The following is a 21346-nucleotide window of genomic DNA, read 5'->3' as shown; positions in this document are numbered from 1 at the left end:
CTCTCTCCATCCTCCCAGGAGCAGCAGAGTTCCCACTCCAAGGGCTGGTCTCCACATGCCTGGATTCCTGGTCACGGGCCATGCTCCAGCAGCCCTCCCACCTGTCTCCACATCCCTTTCCTCCTGAACGGACCCTATCCACATCCCTGCAAATTTTGCACCCTTTCTTTGCTTTACTGCAAACAATGCTCAAGAAGTTTCTAGGGTGAGGGTGAATGAACTTGGAAGTAAAACTTAGAAATCTGCATTTGATATTCAAAAGATGAAGTTTTATACTTCAAAATGTGCTTGTTCCCATAAAAAGATGTCCCCCCCCACTTTTAAAGTAAGTAATTTTTGATATCTCTTGCACAAATCATGTTTTACAGATAGTCATCGAATTATTTTATTACAGGCAGTAATCTAATTTTTACATGTTTATACATTTCAAGGAAAATATCCAAGCATCACAAACATAAAATTTCAACTGTAAAATTGAAATTTACACCAATAAACACAGAAAACTATTTTAGACTATGTGCTACCTTCACTTGCTAATGCAGGATCCAAAGAATGCAGGCAAACCCTACAAATGTAGCAGAAGCATTTCCGCACACTGGCATCAACATCTAGTTTGTGCAGAAATGTTTCCACTAGATTCATAGAGTGTTCTTTGGAAGAGAGGAGTGGTGAGCAATCATCTGGTTGCCCTCCGGACTTTTTGCAGCTCCTCAACGGGCTTCCATTGCTGGTTGATGGTTATAAGCTTTGAAAACAGAAAGCAAGACATTGTGTTAACCATCTACTCTCCAGCCTCACACTTCCTTGGAGGAATCGTCTATACCCCTCTAAGGAAAAACTATAGCAATAATTAAAAAACAAAACACATACATACACACACACTCTTCTCCTCATCTCTGAAACAAGCACAGAATATCACACTGGGCCTGTTTCTACCAGTCTGTCCCCGAAAATCCCTTGGTCTCTAGGTGTCTCGGGACCAGGGAGAGCAGTCATACACCTGTCTTGCTTTCACTAGAAGTTTCAAGATTATTAATTTGCTAAGATAGCATTTAAATTCAAGAGGCACATTCGTTCCTTGTAAATGCATGTACAATGGTCAAAACACAGGGCAAGGCACACAATAGTCTCTTAAAACTTCCTCATTGCAATTGCTTCATGAAGGTATAAGCCGAAGTCAGTTCTCAGTCAGACATCCTGACATTTGCCCTCATCAGTGTTCTCTCATCCCAGACCCTGGGAGACAGACACAAAGTTACAAAGATCCTAAATGTTATCAGAGTTTTGCTTTTTGTAGTCTTTGCTAATGATCCCAATTAGTGTTCATTCTGACCCCGTGCTTCTAGCACTTCAGAATATTTAAGCTACAAAAACTAAAACCTAGGCCAGGGAGGTGGTGAGATGGCACAGTGGGTGAATGTGCCTGTCACCGAGGCTGACTATGTGACTTTGATGTCCAGGATTCACGTGGTGGGAGAAGAACTCCATACACAAGCCATGGTACAGGCATGACTCCCAGGCCCCAACAAATAATTAAAAATAAATGCTTAAAAATAAAACCTTTGGCCAGGCGTGGTGGCGCAAGCCTTTAATCCCAGCACTCAGGAGCAGGCGGATTTCTGAGTTCTAGGCCAGCCTGGTCTACAAAGTGAGTTCTAGAACAGCCAGGGCTATACAGAGAAACCCTGTCTCGAAAAACTAAAAAGAAAAAAAAATAATAAAAAATAAATAAAACCTTTGGAACAGTGTAGCTAATTCCACTGAGAATTAATCCACTCCCATTTTTAGGAACTCCTATTGTTCATCACATCTTATATTAATTTAGATAAGTAATAAGGAAACAACATAATACAATTTTAATAATATAAAGGTTTATATCTGGGTGCTTAATATAGGGGCTGGGCACTATGCTAACAGGCTCTGTATTTTAATGCTTTTAGCTCTAAGGGCAAGTTTTATTATCGTACACATTTCACAGGTTCAGAGAAGCCAAACTGTCCATAGTCGTCTGTGCCGAACAGAGCAAGGACTTGAACCAGGTCTCTAGACCACTGTTCAAAGGACTCTGAATGTCACTTTGTAAGTGCAAGGACTACATGCAGTCTGCTTTGCTCTTTAAAAAAAAATGGTTTGGGCTGGACACAATCATGTACTGTAGGTCAGCAATACCTTTTGGGGTTGAGTAGGATCCACCATTTCCCAAGGCTCTGGGTTTCTTTTCCGATCAATACTAAAAGAAAAAGAAGATTAATTAAATGATTAGGTAAATTTGTTTACACAAACCCGGAAGAGCTACTGGATCTATAAACTTTCTGGAGACAGACTCTGTCTTCACACCGAAACTACACTGCAGTCACCAGCTAAACTTCAGTGACAGCTGAAGTTAAATAAGCGGCCACTGAAAATTCAGGGTTTGTTTCAAGTGTTAAGGATCTCCTCCTCTGCAGGGCAGGGTAAGAGGTCTATTTGCTTTATTTGATAAGATTGGAAACTGCTCCCACAAACAGGCAGCGATAGATACATAAGGGGCAGGCTGAGGAGGAAGAGGCAGAGCCTCCTGGGGGTTCTAGGAGGGATGGGGCAGAGAGTAGGCTCGAACTGTGTAGGCATTGGCTCCAGGGACCACCCTCGACCTGCGTTAGAGTCACTGCCCTCTCTGACCCTGGACCAGCCATAGTCAGTTTCAGAGGTATCTTTTCCTGCATCCCAGGAGATAAGGCTTTTTACTGTCCTTTTTCCAAAGTTGACACTAGAGTTTGTTGCAGATAGCTGTATGTTTCAGTTCTACCACACCAGGGAAGAAAAGTTGAAATCTTGAAACTTAAATGATGTGTGATGGTATGTACCCCTAATTTTAAGTACTTCAATTTCAAAGCTTAAATTTAAAAAGAAATCAAATCTAATTCATTGCAGGGTCAGACAATAAGAAACAAATGTATCAGAATTGGTTACATTTCTTTCTGTTACCAGAACTGTTTTTCAGTCCATGTTTAGATGCTCTTATTTGTAGGAAAAAACCCAGACACTGACAGCGTGTTTCAGAATCTCCGGGTCAGAGAAAAGCTCCCCCAGACAGTCCTACCTAGAAAGCGTTAGTACTTACACCACGTCGGTTTTTTTCAACGCATACAAAGCGAAAGATGTGGCTCCGGTGGCGGCCACGCTTATAAAAAACGCCAAAGGAATGAGCTGAGAGAGAACAGGTGGGGGATAAACTCAGTAAGAAACTCCAAAAAACAACAAATTCAAAATCTTCATCTTTCCCCTCTTTTTAAAAAGGAAAACTCTCAGAAGTTAAGATTAGAAACTTACTTCCTTATTCTTCATCAATATCTGGAAAACGCCCATGATGACTTTAGTGTAGAATTCCAAATCTAGAAGAAGGAAAAATCCAACATACTGGTCAAAAACATCTTCCCCCGGACCCAGGCACCCAGCCGTCCAACAGTCGCAGAAAGCCGGGCGACCGCCCGCTCCACAGAACTTTTCAGAAAGGAGACGCACCTAGGGCGGCTGCGGCCAGGAGATGTTAACGCCCAGAAGCGAGCGGCCCTTATATGCAGCCAACCGCTCGGGGAGGGCCGCGCGTCCTGGTCACGCGGGGACCGATCCGACCGCGTCGCACTGAGTCAACTCACGTGCGCCCCCTGCAGGACGATAGTGCAGCACGGCCGCTGACCGCGGTCCTTACCTGCGGTCGACCATCGCTTTCTGTCCTGGTCCTGCACCTCCAAACGTCTGGGAGGTTCAGGTTCAGGTGTGATAGCAGCCAAGACCTGAGTGAAAGACACGCAACTCCTTTAAAAAGGAGGGGTGGAGAGAGGGCTAAGGGAGGGCAGAGGCTCCAGCGCTGGCTGCCACCTTCACCCCAGTACCAACAGAGACTGCCAGATGCAGAGTGGGGTAAATTTGAACAAAATCAACCACATAAAAGTTCCAAATCATGACACGCTGCATATATAGAGACTATTTAAAAGTAAATGGTAAAATTCAGATTAACTCCAACAGGGTCCGGATTGATTGATTGATTGATTTCTTCTCCTCCTCCTCCTCCTTCTTCTGGAAACAAACCAAAATTCAACTGCAGAAGATTCCAGGTGCCTATTTCTGCTGCATATTCCGAGTATTAGCATCAGCTTTGGGTCCCCCCTAACTCATCACTTTTGGCTCACAGTTTCTGGAAGTAATTCCACTAGGCCGGTGGCTGTATGCCAGACACTGAGATGGATTCCTTGAATGGGGGTGGGGGTGGGGGCGAGAATACCTTGCTAGATGCAGAAATGTTCAAGACATGCAGCTGGTGAGTGGTAGGGATGAAATCAGAACATAAGTCTGGCTCCTAACACTAGAATTCTCAGTGCACCCTTCTCTTTAAGTGAAAACAAGCCTGGGTTAAGTTATTTAAAAAGACATTGAAGGGCTGAAGTTATATCTTAGTGGGAAACCCCTAGCCTAGCATGTGCTAGAACGTTCAGCCTATGGCCCCTGGGCCTATGGGTCACAGGATGCATTTACAGATAATGATGTCACAATGCCAAAAGGTTGGATGATCCTGTGACCTGGGTTACATTTCCTGTACAAACCCCCCTCCGCAGTTAGAAAACGTTTCTGCTGGGGGAGGGGAGGGGGAGTCAGTGTTTTACTACAACACAGCCCAGGCTGGCTTCAAACTTAAGATCATCCTATTCTGCTGATCTGGTGTTGGGACCATAGATGTGTACAACCACACTGGGCAAAAAGAGAACAGCTCTTAAAAGATTATTTTATAATTCTGTAAGGATTTCATTCAAGGGTTTTGATCATACTCACCTCCACTCTTCCTGCAACTCCTCCCTGATCCACACCTACCACTCTACCCTCTCAACTAAATAGTTTTTAGTTCGCTTGTTTAAAATAACCCACTGAGGCCAGTTTGTGCTTTCCACATAATCTGGGGTGTGGGGTCTCACACTGGAGCATGGTCACCTGCTTAAAGAAAACTGATTCTCCCTCTGGAAAAGCCACCAACTGTCCATGGTGCCTCAGCTAAGGGTCAGGGTTTGTGAACTCCTTCCCCATGCTAAACTTGGATTAGTTTGCTCTTCCTCTGCTCCTGCTGCACCCACAAGTTCACGGGTACAGCCGTCCTGTCATGTCAGATGACGCTGTTTAGTTCTGGTCCCCCATCACCTCCTGTTCTTACAACTCCTCCCCATGATTACCTTTGAACTTGCAGGGTTGGTTATGGTATAGATGTCCCATCTGTGGATGAATCCTCAAATGACAATTTAGTCTCTGCATTTAGTCTCTGCATAACTAACCCGCTGTGGGTTTGCGTACTAACCATTATCCACTGCACCTCTGCTGAGGTGCTGCGGCCTGAGCGCTGCACTAGTTTGTAGATATATGGCGTTAAAGGGCAGTGATGTTATCTATTTTGCATAGCTATTGTAGTAGGCTCACCCCTGGGGCTGTGGACTTCCCAACTATAGGTGCTTGTCCAGGTTTACAGTATCAGGCATGGGTCTCCTTCTGTGGAGTCTCAAATCCAATCAGATTTTCTTAAATACAATCCATTTTTCTAATGGTTGGTTAACTCCATAGCATGCGTGCCATGATTGCACGTAAGGGGGTTGGGAAGCAGTGTCTTACTGCAACATAGCCAAGGCCAGCCTCACACATTGGTCACTATTGTTGTTCACAGCTTGGTAATGTTCACTGATAACTCCCCACCCCTCAGAAGCCTACATAGCACCATCCAGTACATGTCTAGGCACATATCAAAGGACTCTCTTTCCTACTGCAGAGACACGTGCTTATCAGTGTTCCTAACTGCTCTAGTCACAATAGCTAGCAAATTTACCCTAGTATTAATTATTCAGAATAGGTTCCAGATGGTGAAGTTGCTAGGTCATTCTATTCTTGTGTCTAAGCTTTCAGAATAAAACGCCAAAGGAATGGAAAATATATATCTATATATTGTGCATATATAATCTTTAAAATATGCCTCTTTCTACTTGTGGCGATTACAAGTAGATCTAGGAAGCCACCCTTTTGTCCTTTTGCATTAATGCCCAGGCGTGCTGAGTTCTGGAGGATGTAGGGGTAATGTTAGTTGTTTCCCCCTTGGATTAATAGAATTACAGCAGTTCAGGATGGTTTTTATTTAACAGCTAATCTTACTTATTAAGGCAACTGTATCAATTTAAATAGTAAATTACCTGCTCAATAAATATTGTTACAAAAATAGGTAAATGACTAAAGAACCATCATAGATTGTGCTCTTTTGTCTAAGGTTGCTGTGGGCAGAAGCATTCAGAATTCCCCATCATCCAGTTCGTCAGAATACACTTTCCCAAATGAAACAAAGCTCATAGCCTCACCACCACCACCACCACCACCACCACCACACACACACACACACACACACACACACACACACACACACACACACACACACCCCTTACTCAAGCACCAAGTGAGCTCTGGCATCCAGGACTGCTGCGGGGGAGACTAGGATGTGAAGCAGGTCTGGTAGGCCCCAGAGTTCCCACCAGGACACTGGCCAGTATCACTGTGATCTTGCCAGTTCTTCGAGGAAGCTTTGTCTCCCTGACCTCAAGTACTGGACTCTTTTAGAGCCTTCTGTCGCTACTGTGACTTGACTCATTAAGCCATGGTTGGTTGTCTCTTGCCCTCGGATCTAAACTTAAGCGGCCCTGTCAGGCTTGATGAGAAAAATGGAGAATCCTCCTTAATTGTTTGAAGTTCTTTCTGACAAGCCTGGACAGTGGGATGCACTAACTCCATCACCCCATCCTTCATTAGCTGTCTCACCAGGTTTGACACTGGGATTTCCAGGCATTCTTTATGCTAGGGTCAACTAAGGCTAGAGAGCAGTCTGGGAGCTCAGGGGAAACTACACACTGCCAACTTACTTATGTCTTCCCAGGCCAAGAACTTACTTTCCACAAAGATGGTTTTGGTGTAAAAGGGGAACAGGGAGTATTTGGGGTGAGAATCCAGTGAGAAAGAAGGCATGGGGGAGACATAAACAAAGCACGCCTGTCAGAATGTCATGAAAACCAGCTTAGGACACTATAATATGCTAACTAAAGCATGTTCTGCTACCTCAGGTGATTCCGTGTGAACCTTCTCCCCATTTTAACTGGTCAAATAAGGGCTAGAGCTTGTGATTGGGCAGTGTTAGGGAAAGGTGGGGAAGGGAAAGGTTTTAGAGTGGGGGTAGAGTAGAAGGGAGAGAGGAAGAGGATGGAAGGAGGAGGCAGAAGATGGAGCAGAACCACGTGGCCTGAAGAAGCCACAAGCAGCACAGCTGGGGAGTAGAGCAGTGCAGTGGTGGATCTGTCCAATCTGGAGGTGCAGCTTGTAAATCTTGTAACTGAGTTGTGTGGTTTTGCACAGGCTATGGGGGTTGGAGTTTTACTGCAACAGTGTACTACTGTTACTTTGGGGGTGAAAAGAGATCTCGAACTGGCAGGTTAAATACCAAAGGGTTTTTAATTTTTAGTTGCTTCTATAAAAATAAAAACACACAGAGAAATCTATGACCTCAAATTATGTATAATATAAAAGGGAGAAAGTTAAGTGTATAATAGAGAAAGTAACAATGCTGAGTGATTCAGACAAACATCACCAACACTGCGGAGAGCACGTCTCCATCCGTGATACTGAGAGCACATCTCCATCCATGATACTGAGAGCACGTCTCCATCCGTGATACTGAGAGTAAAGCCACCTGGGAGTTTTCCAACCTACAACCACCGACACCCTGACAAACCCAAGTCCAGGGCTGACTGTTCTACAGACAAACAAACAAACAACCCTGATTTAGATTTCTCAAAGGTGTCGAGGCCAAGAGAGACTGAGAACTGTTTCCAAGTTAAGACATGGAAGACTCCTGACAACTAAACTCAGTGTGTAATCTCAGACTAAATCACCTGACAGATCATCACACAGGGCAGCACTGGGGCAGAGAGAAACACACTGAATACATTAAAATACAGTTGTCGATGTTAAACTTTCCGGGGTTTGTGAGTTAATTGTAGCATAAGGCAATTTTGTGAGGCACACATGTTCTCAACACTAGCTGTAATGGAGCACTGTGCACCTACAGCCTGAGTGACAGGCATGTATGAGAGTGGCGTCACTATCTTGCTGGAATAGACACACAACTCCACGACACTCACAACAAAACTGCCCAATGTCATCTCAGTGTCATCCCCAAGACTAAGTGACTTAAGGCTCTAGTGTAGTCTCAAGCTGTTCAGAAAACGGTGTGCAGAGGAAGCAGCAAAGACAAACGTGACAGACGCTAGAGTGCAGAATCCAGGCTAGAACAGAAGACCTCTGCTCTGCTCCTGCAGCCTTTGGTAAGCATGATACAGTTCAAAGTCATAGACGGCCAAACAGAAATAACTCTCCTGACAAAATCACACACATGCTTTTTATTATGGTGTCTTAATCTCTTCTAGAAGTAAGATGGTCTTTATCAGGCAAGGTCTCAGTTTTTGTTTCTCTCTCTCTCTCTCTCTCTCTCTCTCTCTCTCTCTCTCTCTCTCTCTCTCTCTCACACACACACACACACACACACACACACGCCCGAAACAGCTGTGGAGCCTAGCAGCCATGCCAAGGAATGAATGTATGTAGCACCTATTCTAACCCCACATTGATCTGTCATATTAATCTGAAAGATTACCATTACATTCATCTGAAAGTGACAGGTGAACACTTCCTACCTTCTCATTCTTGAGAAGGGCACACATGGCAGCCTCCCTACAGAGTGCTGTCAGGTCAGCACCAACATAGCCAACCGTCATTTCTGCCAGGAGACCTAAATCAATATGACTGGAGATGGGCATCTTTGAAGTAATCACTTGCAGAATTGCTTCTCTTTGTTTAAGGGTGGGAGTTCCAATGACAACCTACAGGCAAAGCAAAAAATAGAGAAATTAGAAGTAGACAACTTAAAATCTTCCTTTAAAAGCACCCTCACCAGTATGTACAGTCATTCAGCAAACCCTTGTGGAACTTGTATCATGAACTTCTAAGCACACCTTGGATTATGAATACAAGAAAATGATAACTGTCCAGTGGAACAACAGTGGCTAGAATCTCCACAATGAAAACTCTGTATTTCACTGAAGAAGTCTTCGTTGTTTTTTAAGAACACACCAAGTTCTGACAATCTGGGATCAAATAGCAGACTAGATAATCTAGGTCCTTGTTCTTTGGAAGCAGGGCCCTTTAATAGATGGTTCAAGGAAGAAATCCATTCAGGTCCTCCAAAGTCTTAAGAGAATCCTACCACAAATTTTAATTATTATTTAATTACTAATAATTGCTTAGAAATTAAAAAAAAATCACTTGAGTACCAAAGACGCTAAAAAAGCCAGCCCTGACAACGTAGAACAGGAAGCTGGTATCCTGACATTTGAATACATTTAAGGGCTTATGCCTGTTTTTATTCACCTTCCCTGCCTTCTCTTACTGTGACTAAGTTCTCATTCCAAAGGCTATTTCAGTTTAATATGCATGCATCAGGATTAGTTACTTCAACAAAGCAAATGACCATCCTGCTTCCCAGAACGATTTGAACCCAGGTTCTAGCTTGCATGTGACAAGTGATCTACAACTCCTGCCTGACCCAACATTCCAAAAAGGCGAGCTTTCAGGAACTTTACCTCTCTGTCAAACCTGCCCGGCCTGCGAAGCGCTGGGTCTAACTCGTCTGGCCGGTTGGTGGCTCCCACAACCACAAACTCCCTGTCCCTGTGGATGCCGTCCAGCAGCGTCAACACCTGGGCCACCACTCGGCTCTCGGGAGCTCGGTGCGGGCCGCCTCTCCGGGGACACAGGGCATCCACTTCGTCCAGGAAGAGGAGGCTGGGTCCGCGGCTGGCCAGCTCCTGGGCTCGTTGGAAGATGCGCCGCACGTTCTCCTCGGTCTCCCCGGGCCGGGAGCCCTGCAACGCCGGGGCGCTCACCGCCAGCAGCTCGGCGCCAGTCTCGCGCGCCACGGCCCGCACTAACTGGGTCTTGCCCACTCCCGGGGGGCCCGCCAGGAGCACCCCGCGGGGCACAGCCAGCCCCAGCGCGGCTAGGGCGAGCGGGTAGCGCAGCGGCAGGCGGAGCAGCTCCCGTAGGGAGTCGGCGGTCTCCGACAGACCCCCAAGGGTCACCTCCCCGGGAGGCTCGACCTGTGGCGGAGGCTTGTCACTGAGCGTGATGCGGGTATGCGGTGTGACCCACCCGCCGGGCTCTGGGTCCGGTGTCCCGCCCATCACGTGCAGAGCTGCGACAGGGCCGGGGACACCCGGCGGGGTGGTCACCACGTGTCCCCGAGACACAGGCCGGTTGCGCAGCAGCTCGTGCACTACCTCCAGCACCGCGGCGGAACTCGGGGCTCCCGCCTGGGGCCGCAGCACCGGCCACACCTCTAGGCGCCGCAGGGGCGGACAGGGCACGGGTTGCAAGCAGTCCATACCTATCCTCCCCGTGGCCACCCGGGCCCCGGGGCTAGCGCACTGCGGGTCCAGCTGCACAAAGCCATCCACCCTGTCGCGCCGCGGCCAGGCCGTGCAGAGGCAGCAGCCGCCGGCGGGCAACGAGATCCTCAGCGGCGAGCCCAGGCGCGCACCCAAGCTGCGGAAGGCGGCCGGCCCCAGGCGGCAGCGCTGGGTGTCCCGGTCCCGGGGATCCACCGGCAGCAGCTTCAAAAGTTGTCCGTCGGGGAAGGGCCCCGAGTCCGGAGCCATGACTCGGGGAACCACGCCGGGGAAAGCCCGGCAGCAATCCACCCGGCTGCCGGATGCAGGCGGCGCGCATGCGCCAAGAAGGAACAAGCCTCTGATTGACGGTCGAAAGGACTTCTGGGAAAGTGAGAAAAGCCTGGCTCTCCATAAACATCAGACGCCCGGTAGTCGGTCCAAGAGCCTCAATGAAAAGGTCTCCGCTGGCATCTGACAGACATACGGCTGCTCCATTAGGCCATAAGAGTTTTCATTTTGTGAAGTAAAAAGATTTCTTAAGGAAAAAAAGAAAACCCAAACTGCTGACAAGGTGTAACGTGCTTACAGATATAAACAAGGTGTAAATAAAATACCCGCCAAATTAATCATGATACTCGCATCTTATGAAAGATCTTTTATCCTCGTTCCAAAGACTTGGAGCGTCTAGAAATGGGAAAGAAGACATTAATAATAAGACATAATAACCATCTTCAATATGTAAAGGGATGTGTGTGAAAGCTAGCGTGCGTGTGGATAGCTGTGGTAAAGAACTGACCAGGAAACGGAAGTTTAATAGGGTGATCTTAAGAGGTTTTTCTCTGCATATTTTGACCATGGTCGCATGAAAGGTACAGCTGAGAGTCATAACTGATGCCCACTGAGGCAATTAGAGTGAACTTAACCTTTCAGATTTCAGCACTGATTTAAAACAGGGGTAGAGGCTAAGTTAGTGGGGATATGGTGTGGAGGACAGTACATGTTTTTTCGTGTTGCATAAAGAGGCTGATCCCGTTCAGGGCCAAACTATAAAGTTCTCTGACCTTGGCCAAGAAATATACAGCATCCCCACTAAAACAGCCACTCCCCTCCTTGTGTCACAAATATCAGGAAGGGATTGTGTTTCTGGGCCCTCAACTCATTCACACATTCTCAGTAAAACTATAGATTATCTTTCCCAGGCAGCCTTAACCCATCCTGCTCCTCTGAGTCAGACCATTTTCATTGTATTGTTTCAGTCATCCATACATCTGAATTCATCATACTTACAATCTTGCAGGAAACCATTCTAAGCTTGCTGTGATGGTTCATACCTATATCACAACATTTGGGAGACTAAATAAGGATTAGAACAATTTATAGTTCTACCTGGGCTACTTAGTGAGGTCTAGGCAAGCCTAAACTACAGAATGGAGAAAGGTATCGAAAGAAAGAAAGAAAGAAAGAAAGAAAGAGAGAGAGAGAGAGAGAGAGAGAGAGAGAGAGAGAGAGAGAAAGAAAGAAAGAAAGAAAGAAAGAAAGAAAGAAAGAAAGAAAGAAAGAAAGAAAGAAAGAAAGAAAGAAAGAAAGAAAGAAAGAAAGAAAGAAAGAAAAAGAAAACCTTGAAAAGAAAAACATAATAACAGTTCTGTGGTCCTTTTGTTGGTTACAGGACTCCAAATTTGGCAATTTTATGAGCACTATTTAAAGCAACAAACGTGTGCACCACTAGAGGGAGTCCAGAACCAACAAATGAAGGCCGAGGGCCCTTGGCGGACCGGACATTTGCAACCGAAGCTTCCGCTAGATTTTCCTCAGGGTTCACACAGTATGTATTTTTTTTTTTTTTTTTTTTAGTATGTATTCTTATAATATTGTCAAGCTATTCTAACAAAGTACCACACGCTATTCAGGTTATAATAAGCAATAGCAAATTATATTTTTCCATTAAAAAATAGTGTGTATGATGAGAGAGAGAGATTATGTAGGTGCACATGAAGTCCAGAGGCATTGGATCCCGTGGAGCTACAGTTATAGATGTTTGTAAATCACTCCATGTGGGTGTTGGGAGCTAAACTCAGTTTCTCGGACTCTTAACTCTTAACTCTCCAGCCCCTTTACAGATTTTATTTATCTCATTTTATGTGTATGTGCTTTGCCTTCATGTACATAATTGCATGACTTGCATTCAGAGCTTTACTTCTTACAGTTTTGGAAGCTTAGAAAACGAAGATGTAGATGCTGGCTGACTCAGGACAAGTGAGGGCTACTTCCTACTTCATGTGCTTTTGCACTCTCTCCTTAGATAGTGGGAGGAAGCATCTAACTCTCACAGGTCACTTTATAATGACATTTTCATGGCTGTTCTTCATTGTCACTTCTGGGAAGAAGGAACTTTAACTGGGAAAAAGGAATCGCCTCAATCAGACTGGCCCATGGGCATCTCTGTGGGGCATTTTCTTGATTGCTAATTGATAGAGGAGGACCCATTCCACTATAGGCAGTGCTGTCCCTAGCAGGTGGGTTTGGACTCTATAAGAGAGGTAGTTAAGCAAGCCAGGAAGCAGCATTCCTCTGTGAGCTCTGCTTCGGGTTCTACCTCTAGGTTCCTGCCTTGAGTTCTTGTCCTGGCTTCCTGTCAGGAGCCATCAAGGAAAGGCTAAGTTTTCTGGAGATATACCACTTTGTATAGCTATGATGGGTAAGCTCTAAATTGCAAGGGCCTTCAGAGATATTTATCCCAGGATTGCTTCATGCTAGTGGTATGCCTTTTCTTGTCAATATTGCATAGCCTAATGATTCCTGGGCATCAGCCTACCCTATTGGGCAAAATTCCTTCAGATCAACATGAAGGTGAACTTTCATGAATTAATGCTGTTTAGATGGATTAATGAGGCTATAGAATTTCTGATTTGATTCAAATAATTTTAGGAAGAAAGTTTTAGGAGATGGTTCTAGTTGTTTTGCCAGAAAGATATAGTAAAGTTAGAATCAAGAATAGAATGTGCTCACTCCTCAGAGAATAGTAAGTAAAGGCTGCATGATAAAAAATACATTGCACTTCCACAATTACACTAAAAAGAGAAATGGGCTTGGGTCAGATTTATGACCAAGGAAAAGCATTCATTCTAGGTCAGGTCCAAGGATGAAGCCACAAGTCTGCACTATAATAGAGTGAGGCCATGGGAAACTGTGGTGTTGAAATAACGAGTTTATAGAATGAAGCACTGCTTTGAACTTAATATGGACATCCTTCTGTAACTCCTCTTTTGTGTAAACATTTTATCTATGAGGTAATTTTCTAAAGGACTTTTGTCTAAGAAGAGCTAAGAAGGCCAGAGAGAAGGAATAAAGTGTGACATCTGGGGCTCTGCCCCATCTACCATATGTATATATGTATGTGTCTGTTTGCATATATGTATATATGCATATATGTATGTGTGTGTGTGTGTGCCATTAGGTGCTCAGAGTTGAATGAGCTATTGTGGAAATTTGGAAGATAATGCTTAGAGAAACACAAAGGCCAGGCATGTGACATTTCACAAGAAAGACAAGAGTCTTCCTCCAAAAATCCAGAAACACACATGTGTGCCACCATGTATGATGTACGTAGTGCTGGGAACTAGAACCTAGATCTGCTCCATGTCGACTAGGCATGCGCTCTGCCAACTGAGCTGCATTTCTATCTCTGCTTTAAACTCTTCAAGGGTAGAAGATGGGGATTGTTCTTAAAAACCCCACTTTTAAATGAATGAATAAGTGAGTGAGCAGTGACTGGGCTGAACTGGAAACAGGGATTACACTGTGGAAAGAACTCAGTTCTGCTTCATTTGTCATTCTGTGCCAGGCAATGTGCTAGGAAGTGAGACAGGATGACATCGAAGGCATGTGAAAAGGCAGAGAATCGATACCCACACCACTAACAAACCTCTCAGTTCTGCCCATTCACTTAAAGACTGGTGACACACACCTAAGTTCTTTCAGAGAGATGGGAGAGCCCCTCCAGTCTTTACTCCAATGTTCTCTTGGCACAACATCCTGGGGTGCCAGCCACACATTTATACATTCTGTTTGCATCGTTGCCAGTTATGAAAGTGGGCTTCAATTGTCTTTCCGTAGTTTAGTCTCTCTGTTTAATAACTTGTAGTGCTCTGCTCCCTATTCCAACACTGAGTAAAATGCTAGGTGTTCAATAATTAGATCTCTTCAATTCCTAGTGGATTCAGTTAGACTTGTTTGAATTTAGGAGAATGAGTTTGATGATTTCCAGGAAATCTGGTTTGGGTATTCTACCTAGGTGAATTAGAGTTGAGAGCATCAGTCCTTCATTTTTTTGCATGTTTAACTTGCCTAGTGGTTGACAATATTATTTATGGTCTGATCCTATAGGCTGAACAGAAACAAAACCAGTTTAGAGCTAGGGAGGTGACTGTCTAAAAATGACTTTTTCATAGTGACTCTTAGATCTCTGTTTCATTAAAGGTTCCTCTGGTGATTTCCTACAATACATCCACATAGGAAATACAGTCTTTAGGTTCCACTTTTTAAGGTAATAGTACCAAGCAGAGAGGAGAGAAATGGTTCTTTGCTGAACTGTTAAGTTTTACTGACCAACTTCTCTGGATAGTGTACGCCTTGAGAGGGAAGAGAGCAAAAGCAGGCTCGGGACCATTTGGCCTTGAAGTGGGAGTGGTTCTTTGGGAAGTTGATGCGCTGGCTTCCAAAGTAACAAAACTGAGGCAGAGGGAGGAGGACCCAGGTTCTGACGCATCTGAAGCTGAGCAGATATGAGACTCTCTACAGCATAATCACAGTGTGCTTATTATCCTCACTGCTGAATGCCCCCGTTTGTCCATTGTAATGAAGGTCACAGTTTCCCTCCCACACCCAGAACTGTGCAGGAGTGGCCGGCCATGAATGCCTAGGCATTTTTTCAAGATTTTCTTGGCCCATTTCTTTCCATGCTGTTACTCCCAGATCTTCACATCTTTGGAATTCGAATAAACACAGTATATTTTAGAAACACGAAATAGTGCCTGACGGGTTTCAGAACAATTGGCTTGGAATCTTGTGGGAAAATGTGCTCTCTCGGGGGAGAAGTCACTCATCCCCCCACCCCACTTCTCCTCAGGGCTCAACCTGAACCACCGCTAGCACTTGATGCCATTCTTGAAGGAGTTGTTCCTAAGAATTCATTTAACCTCTCTAGGCAGAATTCTTATAATTTACAAATTTATTCGACCATTAAGTGATATACTATTGTTTATTCCCACCTTATAAGAACACTCTTTTGAAAAGACTGAACCCTTATTGGTATGTAATATGAAGCTCTGCTCAACAGAGACAACTACACACAGAGTTCAAAATACAGTGTATGTGTTATCCCGTTTAATCCCCTCAGTAAATTTGGCACGTTGAAAATACTGTTGCTATTTTATAGATGAGGGAACTGAGGCACAGAAAGGTTAAGTAGCTTTCCTAAAATTCACAGAGCAAGAATACCAAACCAAGTGGATTGGCTGGGCCCGAAGTTCTTTCTCTGACCCATCACACTGTACTGTTATGTGCTGCAGTCTAAGCTGGATGTGCAAACGAGGTCTTCCAATCAAAGCCTTAAAACTCTACACCTAACTTTAAGATAAAACTACCACCCATCTAGTGGGTTTATTTATTTAGCAAATGTTTCTTGACCTGTGTTTAACATGGGTTGGGACTATATTAGCATTATAATTAAATTTGCATAATATACTTCTGTTGGGTAACAGTTGCATCTACATTGAAACATTCCCTTCTGGAAGGGGAAAGGCACAATAAGTAAAATTTTTAAAAAGTAGAAGCCCTGAAAGAAGAATCACAGTCTCTTCCCCAAGGCTTTACAAGCAATAAATGATTACTGGGGTGAAAAAAACATGTGGCTGGTCAAGTTGTCTATAAGTCACGAAGGGAGCTCCAAGGATGCACTTTTAGGAGTTGCCACCCATGCTGAGATGGCCTTTTTTGTGAGGTGGGATCTTTGAATCATTCATTGTCCTATAAGTAACCCATTGCCCACGTTCTTGTAATCAAACAAACAAAACAACAACACCCCTCAGTAAACTTGATATTATACCAGACTCGGATGGAATCATCTCGTAGGCCTGCTTTAAGTGTCCAGCCTAGGGCAAATAGGCCTTTGTTCATTTCTCTTCAGGAAAATTCACCAACATGATTGGTGAACAAAGACTGACAGAATCAAAGTTGAGCTGGTATGGAACGGTTATGTGGCCCCTGTAGTTAGTGTTGCAGTGTGGAGCTGACACCGATCCATGTGAGGGCAAAATGCATGGGGCGGTCCTGATGTGCCTACAGGTCTGGGACAGCAAGTCTCTTTGGTGTGCTGGTGTTTGCATGCTCTCAGGAACAAGTGATAGGCCATTCAGATGACACCAAACCATTTGAGAGTACAGTGTCCTTACGGGAACTGATGGAAAGGCAAGGGTTCTGATCCAGAGTGTGTCACAACTAGAGAGTCAATTCCACAGCAGGACAGAGTAGAGCCACGTCCCCTGCTGGAGCCCGAGCCCAGGTAGGCAGTGCGAGGCTACCCCACTATGATATCCAGGAGTGGGGGAATGTGCAACAGCCCCAAAATAGCAGCACCCCAGGAAACAACTGGGACTTGCTTATAGTTGGCTAAATGGGGTAGTGTATTCCTTATGTGTTGCTCTACACAACATTGCTTTCTGACAAAACAATTGTTAGAAGTGTGAAGATATTTTTATTCTGAATTGTACCTTGTCCACATTTCATGTTAGCATCCCCTTAGAAGCTTGGGTATAACTGGCATGAACTTGGAATGGATGATGGAGGGCGTTAAGTCATCCTACCCAACCTTTCTAAGACAAGATTTCATGGAGACCCCACAAACCATCAAGACTTGTTGGTTGTAAGATAGAACTACATGGATACATGACTGCTGCTGAAGACACTATGTTCTATGTGGAAGACCAGTTCTGGCAGTGCGATCAGAGATCCGAGGAAGGGATATGGGGTTAGCGAGGATGTAAAGCAGGCACACATTCATACACACGTGGTGGATGAAGCAAGCTCAACAACTTTATTTTTCTCTTAGACTTTTCATGCTTGCTAAGACAGAGTTCTCTGTGTGAGAAAAAGATTACCTCATAGCCACAAGTTACATATTCTCCAAAAGCAATCACAAGAACGTATTCTCCAAAAACAGTAAAATCATTACACAAAAGGAAATTATAACAGGATTATTGATTATATATTCTTTTCTTGAAACTTATAGCTGACTAAAATTTCCCATCTTTTTTTTTTCATTGTAACCCTAAAATGGTAATTCTTTTGTCATTGATTTTAAAAGTTTAAGTAAGTCACATCTACAGTAGTAAGTTCTTCCCTGTGCTTAGTGGATGACAATTGGCATATATCAAGAAACAGCTCGTTTATTTTTGAGGTCTTGTTCAGTTAAACTGGCTAGTCATCTATTCTCTATTCTTATATCCATAACAGAATTATTTACTCTTTGTTTATAACCCTGTCTTTTCATGGTGCAACACTGAAACCTGTGGTCACATCCCTAGATCACAAGATCCAGGAACTCAAACCCAACCTAGAATGAAATGTTTTCTTCGATCATTAACTTGTCCCAAGCCCATTTTTCTCTTCCAAGTACAAGTATGTGCACGTAAGGCATGAGAGGTCACTGAACTCCCGTTTCTGACCTAGGCAGCCCTCACTACTCTAAAAGGGAGGGGCACACCCTTCTCTTAATTCTAACTTTATTATATCTTTATGGCAAAGCAACTTAAGCCTTCTCCTTAAACTTTCTATCAACTGCCTAACTTCCAAAACTATTTCAATCAAATCAGGAATTCTGTAACATCGTTAAATCACCTAAACAGCATTATCTCATAAAATTCATCTTCATATTGATCTTCAGGAAAACTGCCAAGTAGAGTGGACTGTCTCCCAGAACGCAGTCATATCAGGCTATAGGCAGAGATGGTCTCCCTATGCCCAATTACGCTGTGCCAGATATATGAGGACTACTGCAATGACAAACATGAGATGGCGCAGCACCAGCAAGAAGCAGTCCAGAGATGAAGTCCCTGGAGCTGTGCCTCTCCAGAGTACATCCATCATAGCTGTGCAAAGCAGTGAACCATCTCTAGGAAGCTCACCCATCCACTGCAGCCCTTCCTTTGTGGTGCCTGCCAGTTCTGACTACAGGACATGGACAACTCAGACTGCGACACAGCTGGAAGCTTCTTTCCTGCTTTATGATTTTCTTTCTTTTTTTTTTTTTTAAAGATTTATTTATTTACTATATGTAAGTACACTGTAGCTATCTTCAGACACTCCAGAAGAGGGCATCAGATCTCATTACGGATGGTTGTGAGCCACCATGTGGTTGCTGAGATTTGAACTCAGGACCTTTGGAAGAGCAGTCAGTGCTCTTAACCGCTGAGCCATCTCTCCAGCCCCCGCTTTATGATTTTCATAGCGTCAGAAGATTCGAGGGGAGAATTGTCACTGAAAGTTCTTTTCAGCTATGAATCCCACACGTTGTGGTACCAGCTTGCCCAAAAAGATGTGCCTGCTGATGCAGTATTGGCACAACTGTTTCAAGGGCTACTGACTGCTTTTGGTTTGGGTATAAAGCTAGCTCCAGAAGCAGGAAACCATACGTGGCACTTTAGCCAGAGCAAAAGCCATGGCTAAAGGTCTTAGTCCTCAAAGGAAAGCCAGTGCTGTTATTGTCTTGTTGAATGTTTGTGATGTTCCTGTTCAATTGCCTCCTAAACATTTGTTTTTATAGGCACACATTACACTACTGCTGTCGGATCGTTAGTAGTGGAGAGTGACTTCTTTTTGCAATGGGTTGTGAACCACAGAGACTGGTAATCAGTCTTGCTCTTGAGGACAATTGACTGATGCTATAGCAGTGGCCCACTGCTCAGCCATAGGTGGAGAAAAATAAGCAGCCATCTGTATCACTTCCTCCAAGGCTCAGTGAAAATTGTGGAGGAGTGGGTGGAAGGCATGGAATAGCTCGAGAGAGGGGCGATGTGTTGTGTGACTATTTCCTAGAAATGGAAACATTTCCTTCTAGAGGGAGGAGCAGGGCTCATATGTCTCTGGAAGTAAATAAAACATGCAGTCTTAGAAAAGAAATGAAAATTAGAAGACTCACACTTTTTTTTTTAAATTTTTTTTTTAAGATTTATTTATTTTTATTATATGTAAGTACATTGTAGCTGTCTTCAGACACTCCAGAAGAGGGAGTCAGATCTCGTTACGGATGGTTGTGAGCCACCATGTGGTTGCTGGGATTTGAACTCTGGACCTTCGGAAGAGCAGTCAGGTGCTCTAACCCACTGAGCCATCTCACCAGCCCCAAGACTCACACTTTTTAAGGGCATAAGACTCTTTTTTTTTTTTTTTTTTTGGTTTATTTAGAGGGCATAAGACTCTTAAAGCCCTTCACCAAGGTTATAAAAGCAGTAAACTGGGGTGAGGAGACTCCTCGTAGGCCCCCAAGAGTGCAGCTTTTATGAACTGTCATCCACACTGAGTGGGCTTTTGAGCATGCAGCGACCACTGAGTGATCCATGGTCCTATAAGAGCCATACTACTGAGAGGAACCGCACAAAGTAACCGCACAGCTGCCATACTAGTGTAAGTAACACAACAAACTCACCACTTCATTGTCCCAGACTCTGATGGACTCATTGGTCTGTCTAGCTACAGTGACTTAATATTTGTGCATTTCCTTAGGAAAAGTCACACAAGTCTCCATATAGCCAGACACTTTGTAAGTATCTAATGCTAATTAACTTAATTTAATAATAATGCTCTAGTTTCGTTTCTGTTTCTCTGATAAAATACCACCACAAAAAAAAATCAACTTGGGGGAGGAAAAGTATATTAAACTTATAATTCCAGCTTCCAGTCCATCATAGCAGAGCAGTCAAAGTGACAGGAACTTAACTGGTCACACTACACCCACAGTCAGATGCAGAGAGAAGTGAGTGCATGCATGCTTGATGCTCAGCAAACTCTCGCTATTCTTTGACAATCCATTTCCCAAACCATGGTACTGCCACTTTCAGAGTGGATCTCCTAACATCAATTGAGACAACCAAGACTACCACCCACAGACACACACAGGCCAACATGGTCTAGACAATCTCTAATGGAGACTTTCTTCCCCTGTGATTTTAATGTATGTAGTTGTAGCAAGTTAATAATGTATTTGATATGTATTTCCTAATGCCCAGCTAGAGATTATGTTCTATGTCCCCTAAGGGGAATTTATTGTTCCAGCTCACTGGGGTTGTCCTGCACCCGAAGGAGAGGCAGCAACCTCCCCAAGAGCACTTTAAATATTTCTGAGCTATAGAATACTGATTTGCTCTCTGAGGAGAAACAAACAAAACTCAACAACCAAGTGTCTCTTGGGACCAATCAGAGGAAATACATTGGTATTCATGTTAAAAAATAAAGCATTTGTTACACAATAAAGACCAGGTGAGATGTGCAAAATACGCCTGGCACTACCAAGGAGCAGGAAGTGCATTTGGTGAGTGTGTAGATGCATGTTAGACAACATCATGGCACCATGTTTCTTGTCTGATGACATGCAGAAGAGCCCAACAAGCACACAAGAGTCCTTAAGGCACACCAGGGAAGCAGGGTGTGCTGCACTCTTCTATGCTGGGTTTTGGCGCTCTCAGCCTCCGCCCTATGCCTGACATGCCCACATTCTAAGAGAGGTAGAAGTGTCTTGAGTTTTATACAAAATGTAACCTCTCTGGATTGCTGATATTAAAATGAGACGGTATATATGA

The 21346-nt window shown here is 44.2% G+C and overlaps 2 protein-coding genes and 1 non-coding gene across 3 annotated transcripts; all 3 read right to left on the bottom strand.

Moving 5' to 3' along the window:
* Positions 1-369: 369 nt before the first annotated feature.
* Positions 370-3559, bottom strand: AA467197 (expressed sequence AA467197). The gene is made up of 5 exons (NM_001004174.2): positions 3505-3559; positions 3313-3374; positions 3104-3189; positions 2170-2230; positions 370-745 (listed from the first exon to the last, which is right to left on the bottom strand). The coding sequence occupies exons 2-5, from the start codon at positions 3346-3348 to the stop codon at positions 677-679; spliced, it is 252 nt and encodes an 83-aa protein (NP_001004174.1). The 5' UTR covers positions 3349-3374; positions 3505-3559; the 3' UTR covers positions 370-676.
* Positions 565-643, bottom strand: Mir147 (microRNA 147). The gene has a single exon (NR_030547.1). It is a non-coding gene; the product is annotated as a microRNA 147 (primary transcript).
* A 1408-nt stretch (positions 3560-4967) lies between the features above and the next one.
* Positions 4968-10821, bottom strand: Spata5l1 (spermatogenesis associated 5-like 1; the record flags this gene model as incomplete). Its single annotated transcript, NM_001033256.4, is given in 3 exon segments — positions 4968-4978; positions 8742-8927; positions 9687-10821. Coding segments are annotated over 3 exon segments (1271 nt in total), but the record flags the coding sequence as incomplete, so codon positions are not given.
* Between the last annotated feature and the right edge of the window lie 10525 nt (positions 10822-21346).

The sequence above is a fragment of the Mus musculus genome, chromosome 2 (genome assembly GCF_000001635.26).
Source record: "Mus musculus strain C57BL/6J chromosome 2, GRCm38.p6 C57BL/6J".
NCBI lineage: Eukaryota > Metazoa > Chordata > Mammalia > Rodentia > Muridae > Mus > Mus musculus.
Note: the sequence above shows the minus strand (reverse complement) of the source record. Positions and strands in the feature narration are given on the sequence as shown.

Bases quoted from the DNA above. Each gene is read 5' to 3' on its own strand.
- AA467197 (NM_001004174.2), bottom strand. From the start codon at position 3,348: ATGGGCGTTTTCCAGATATTGATGAAGAATAAGGAA. The intron at 2,231-3,103 runs GTAAGTACTAAC...TTTTTCTTTTAG, and splicing joins TTGAAAAAAACCGACGTGGT to TATTGATCGGAAAAGAAACC. The intron at 746-2,169 runs GTATTGCTGACC...CTGTTTTCAAAG, and splicing joins ATCCTACTCAACCCCAAAAG to CTTATAACCATCAACCAGCA.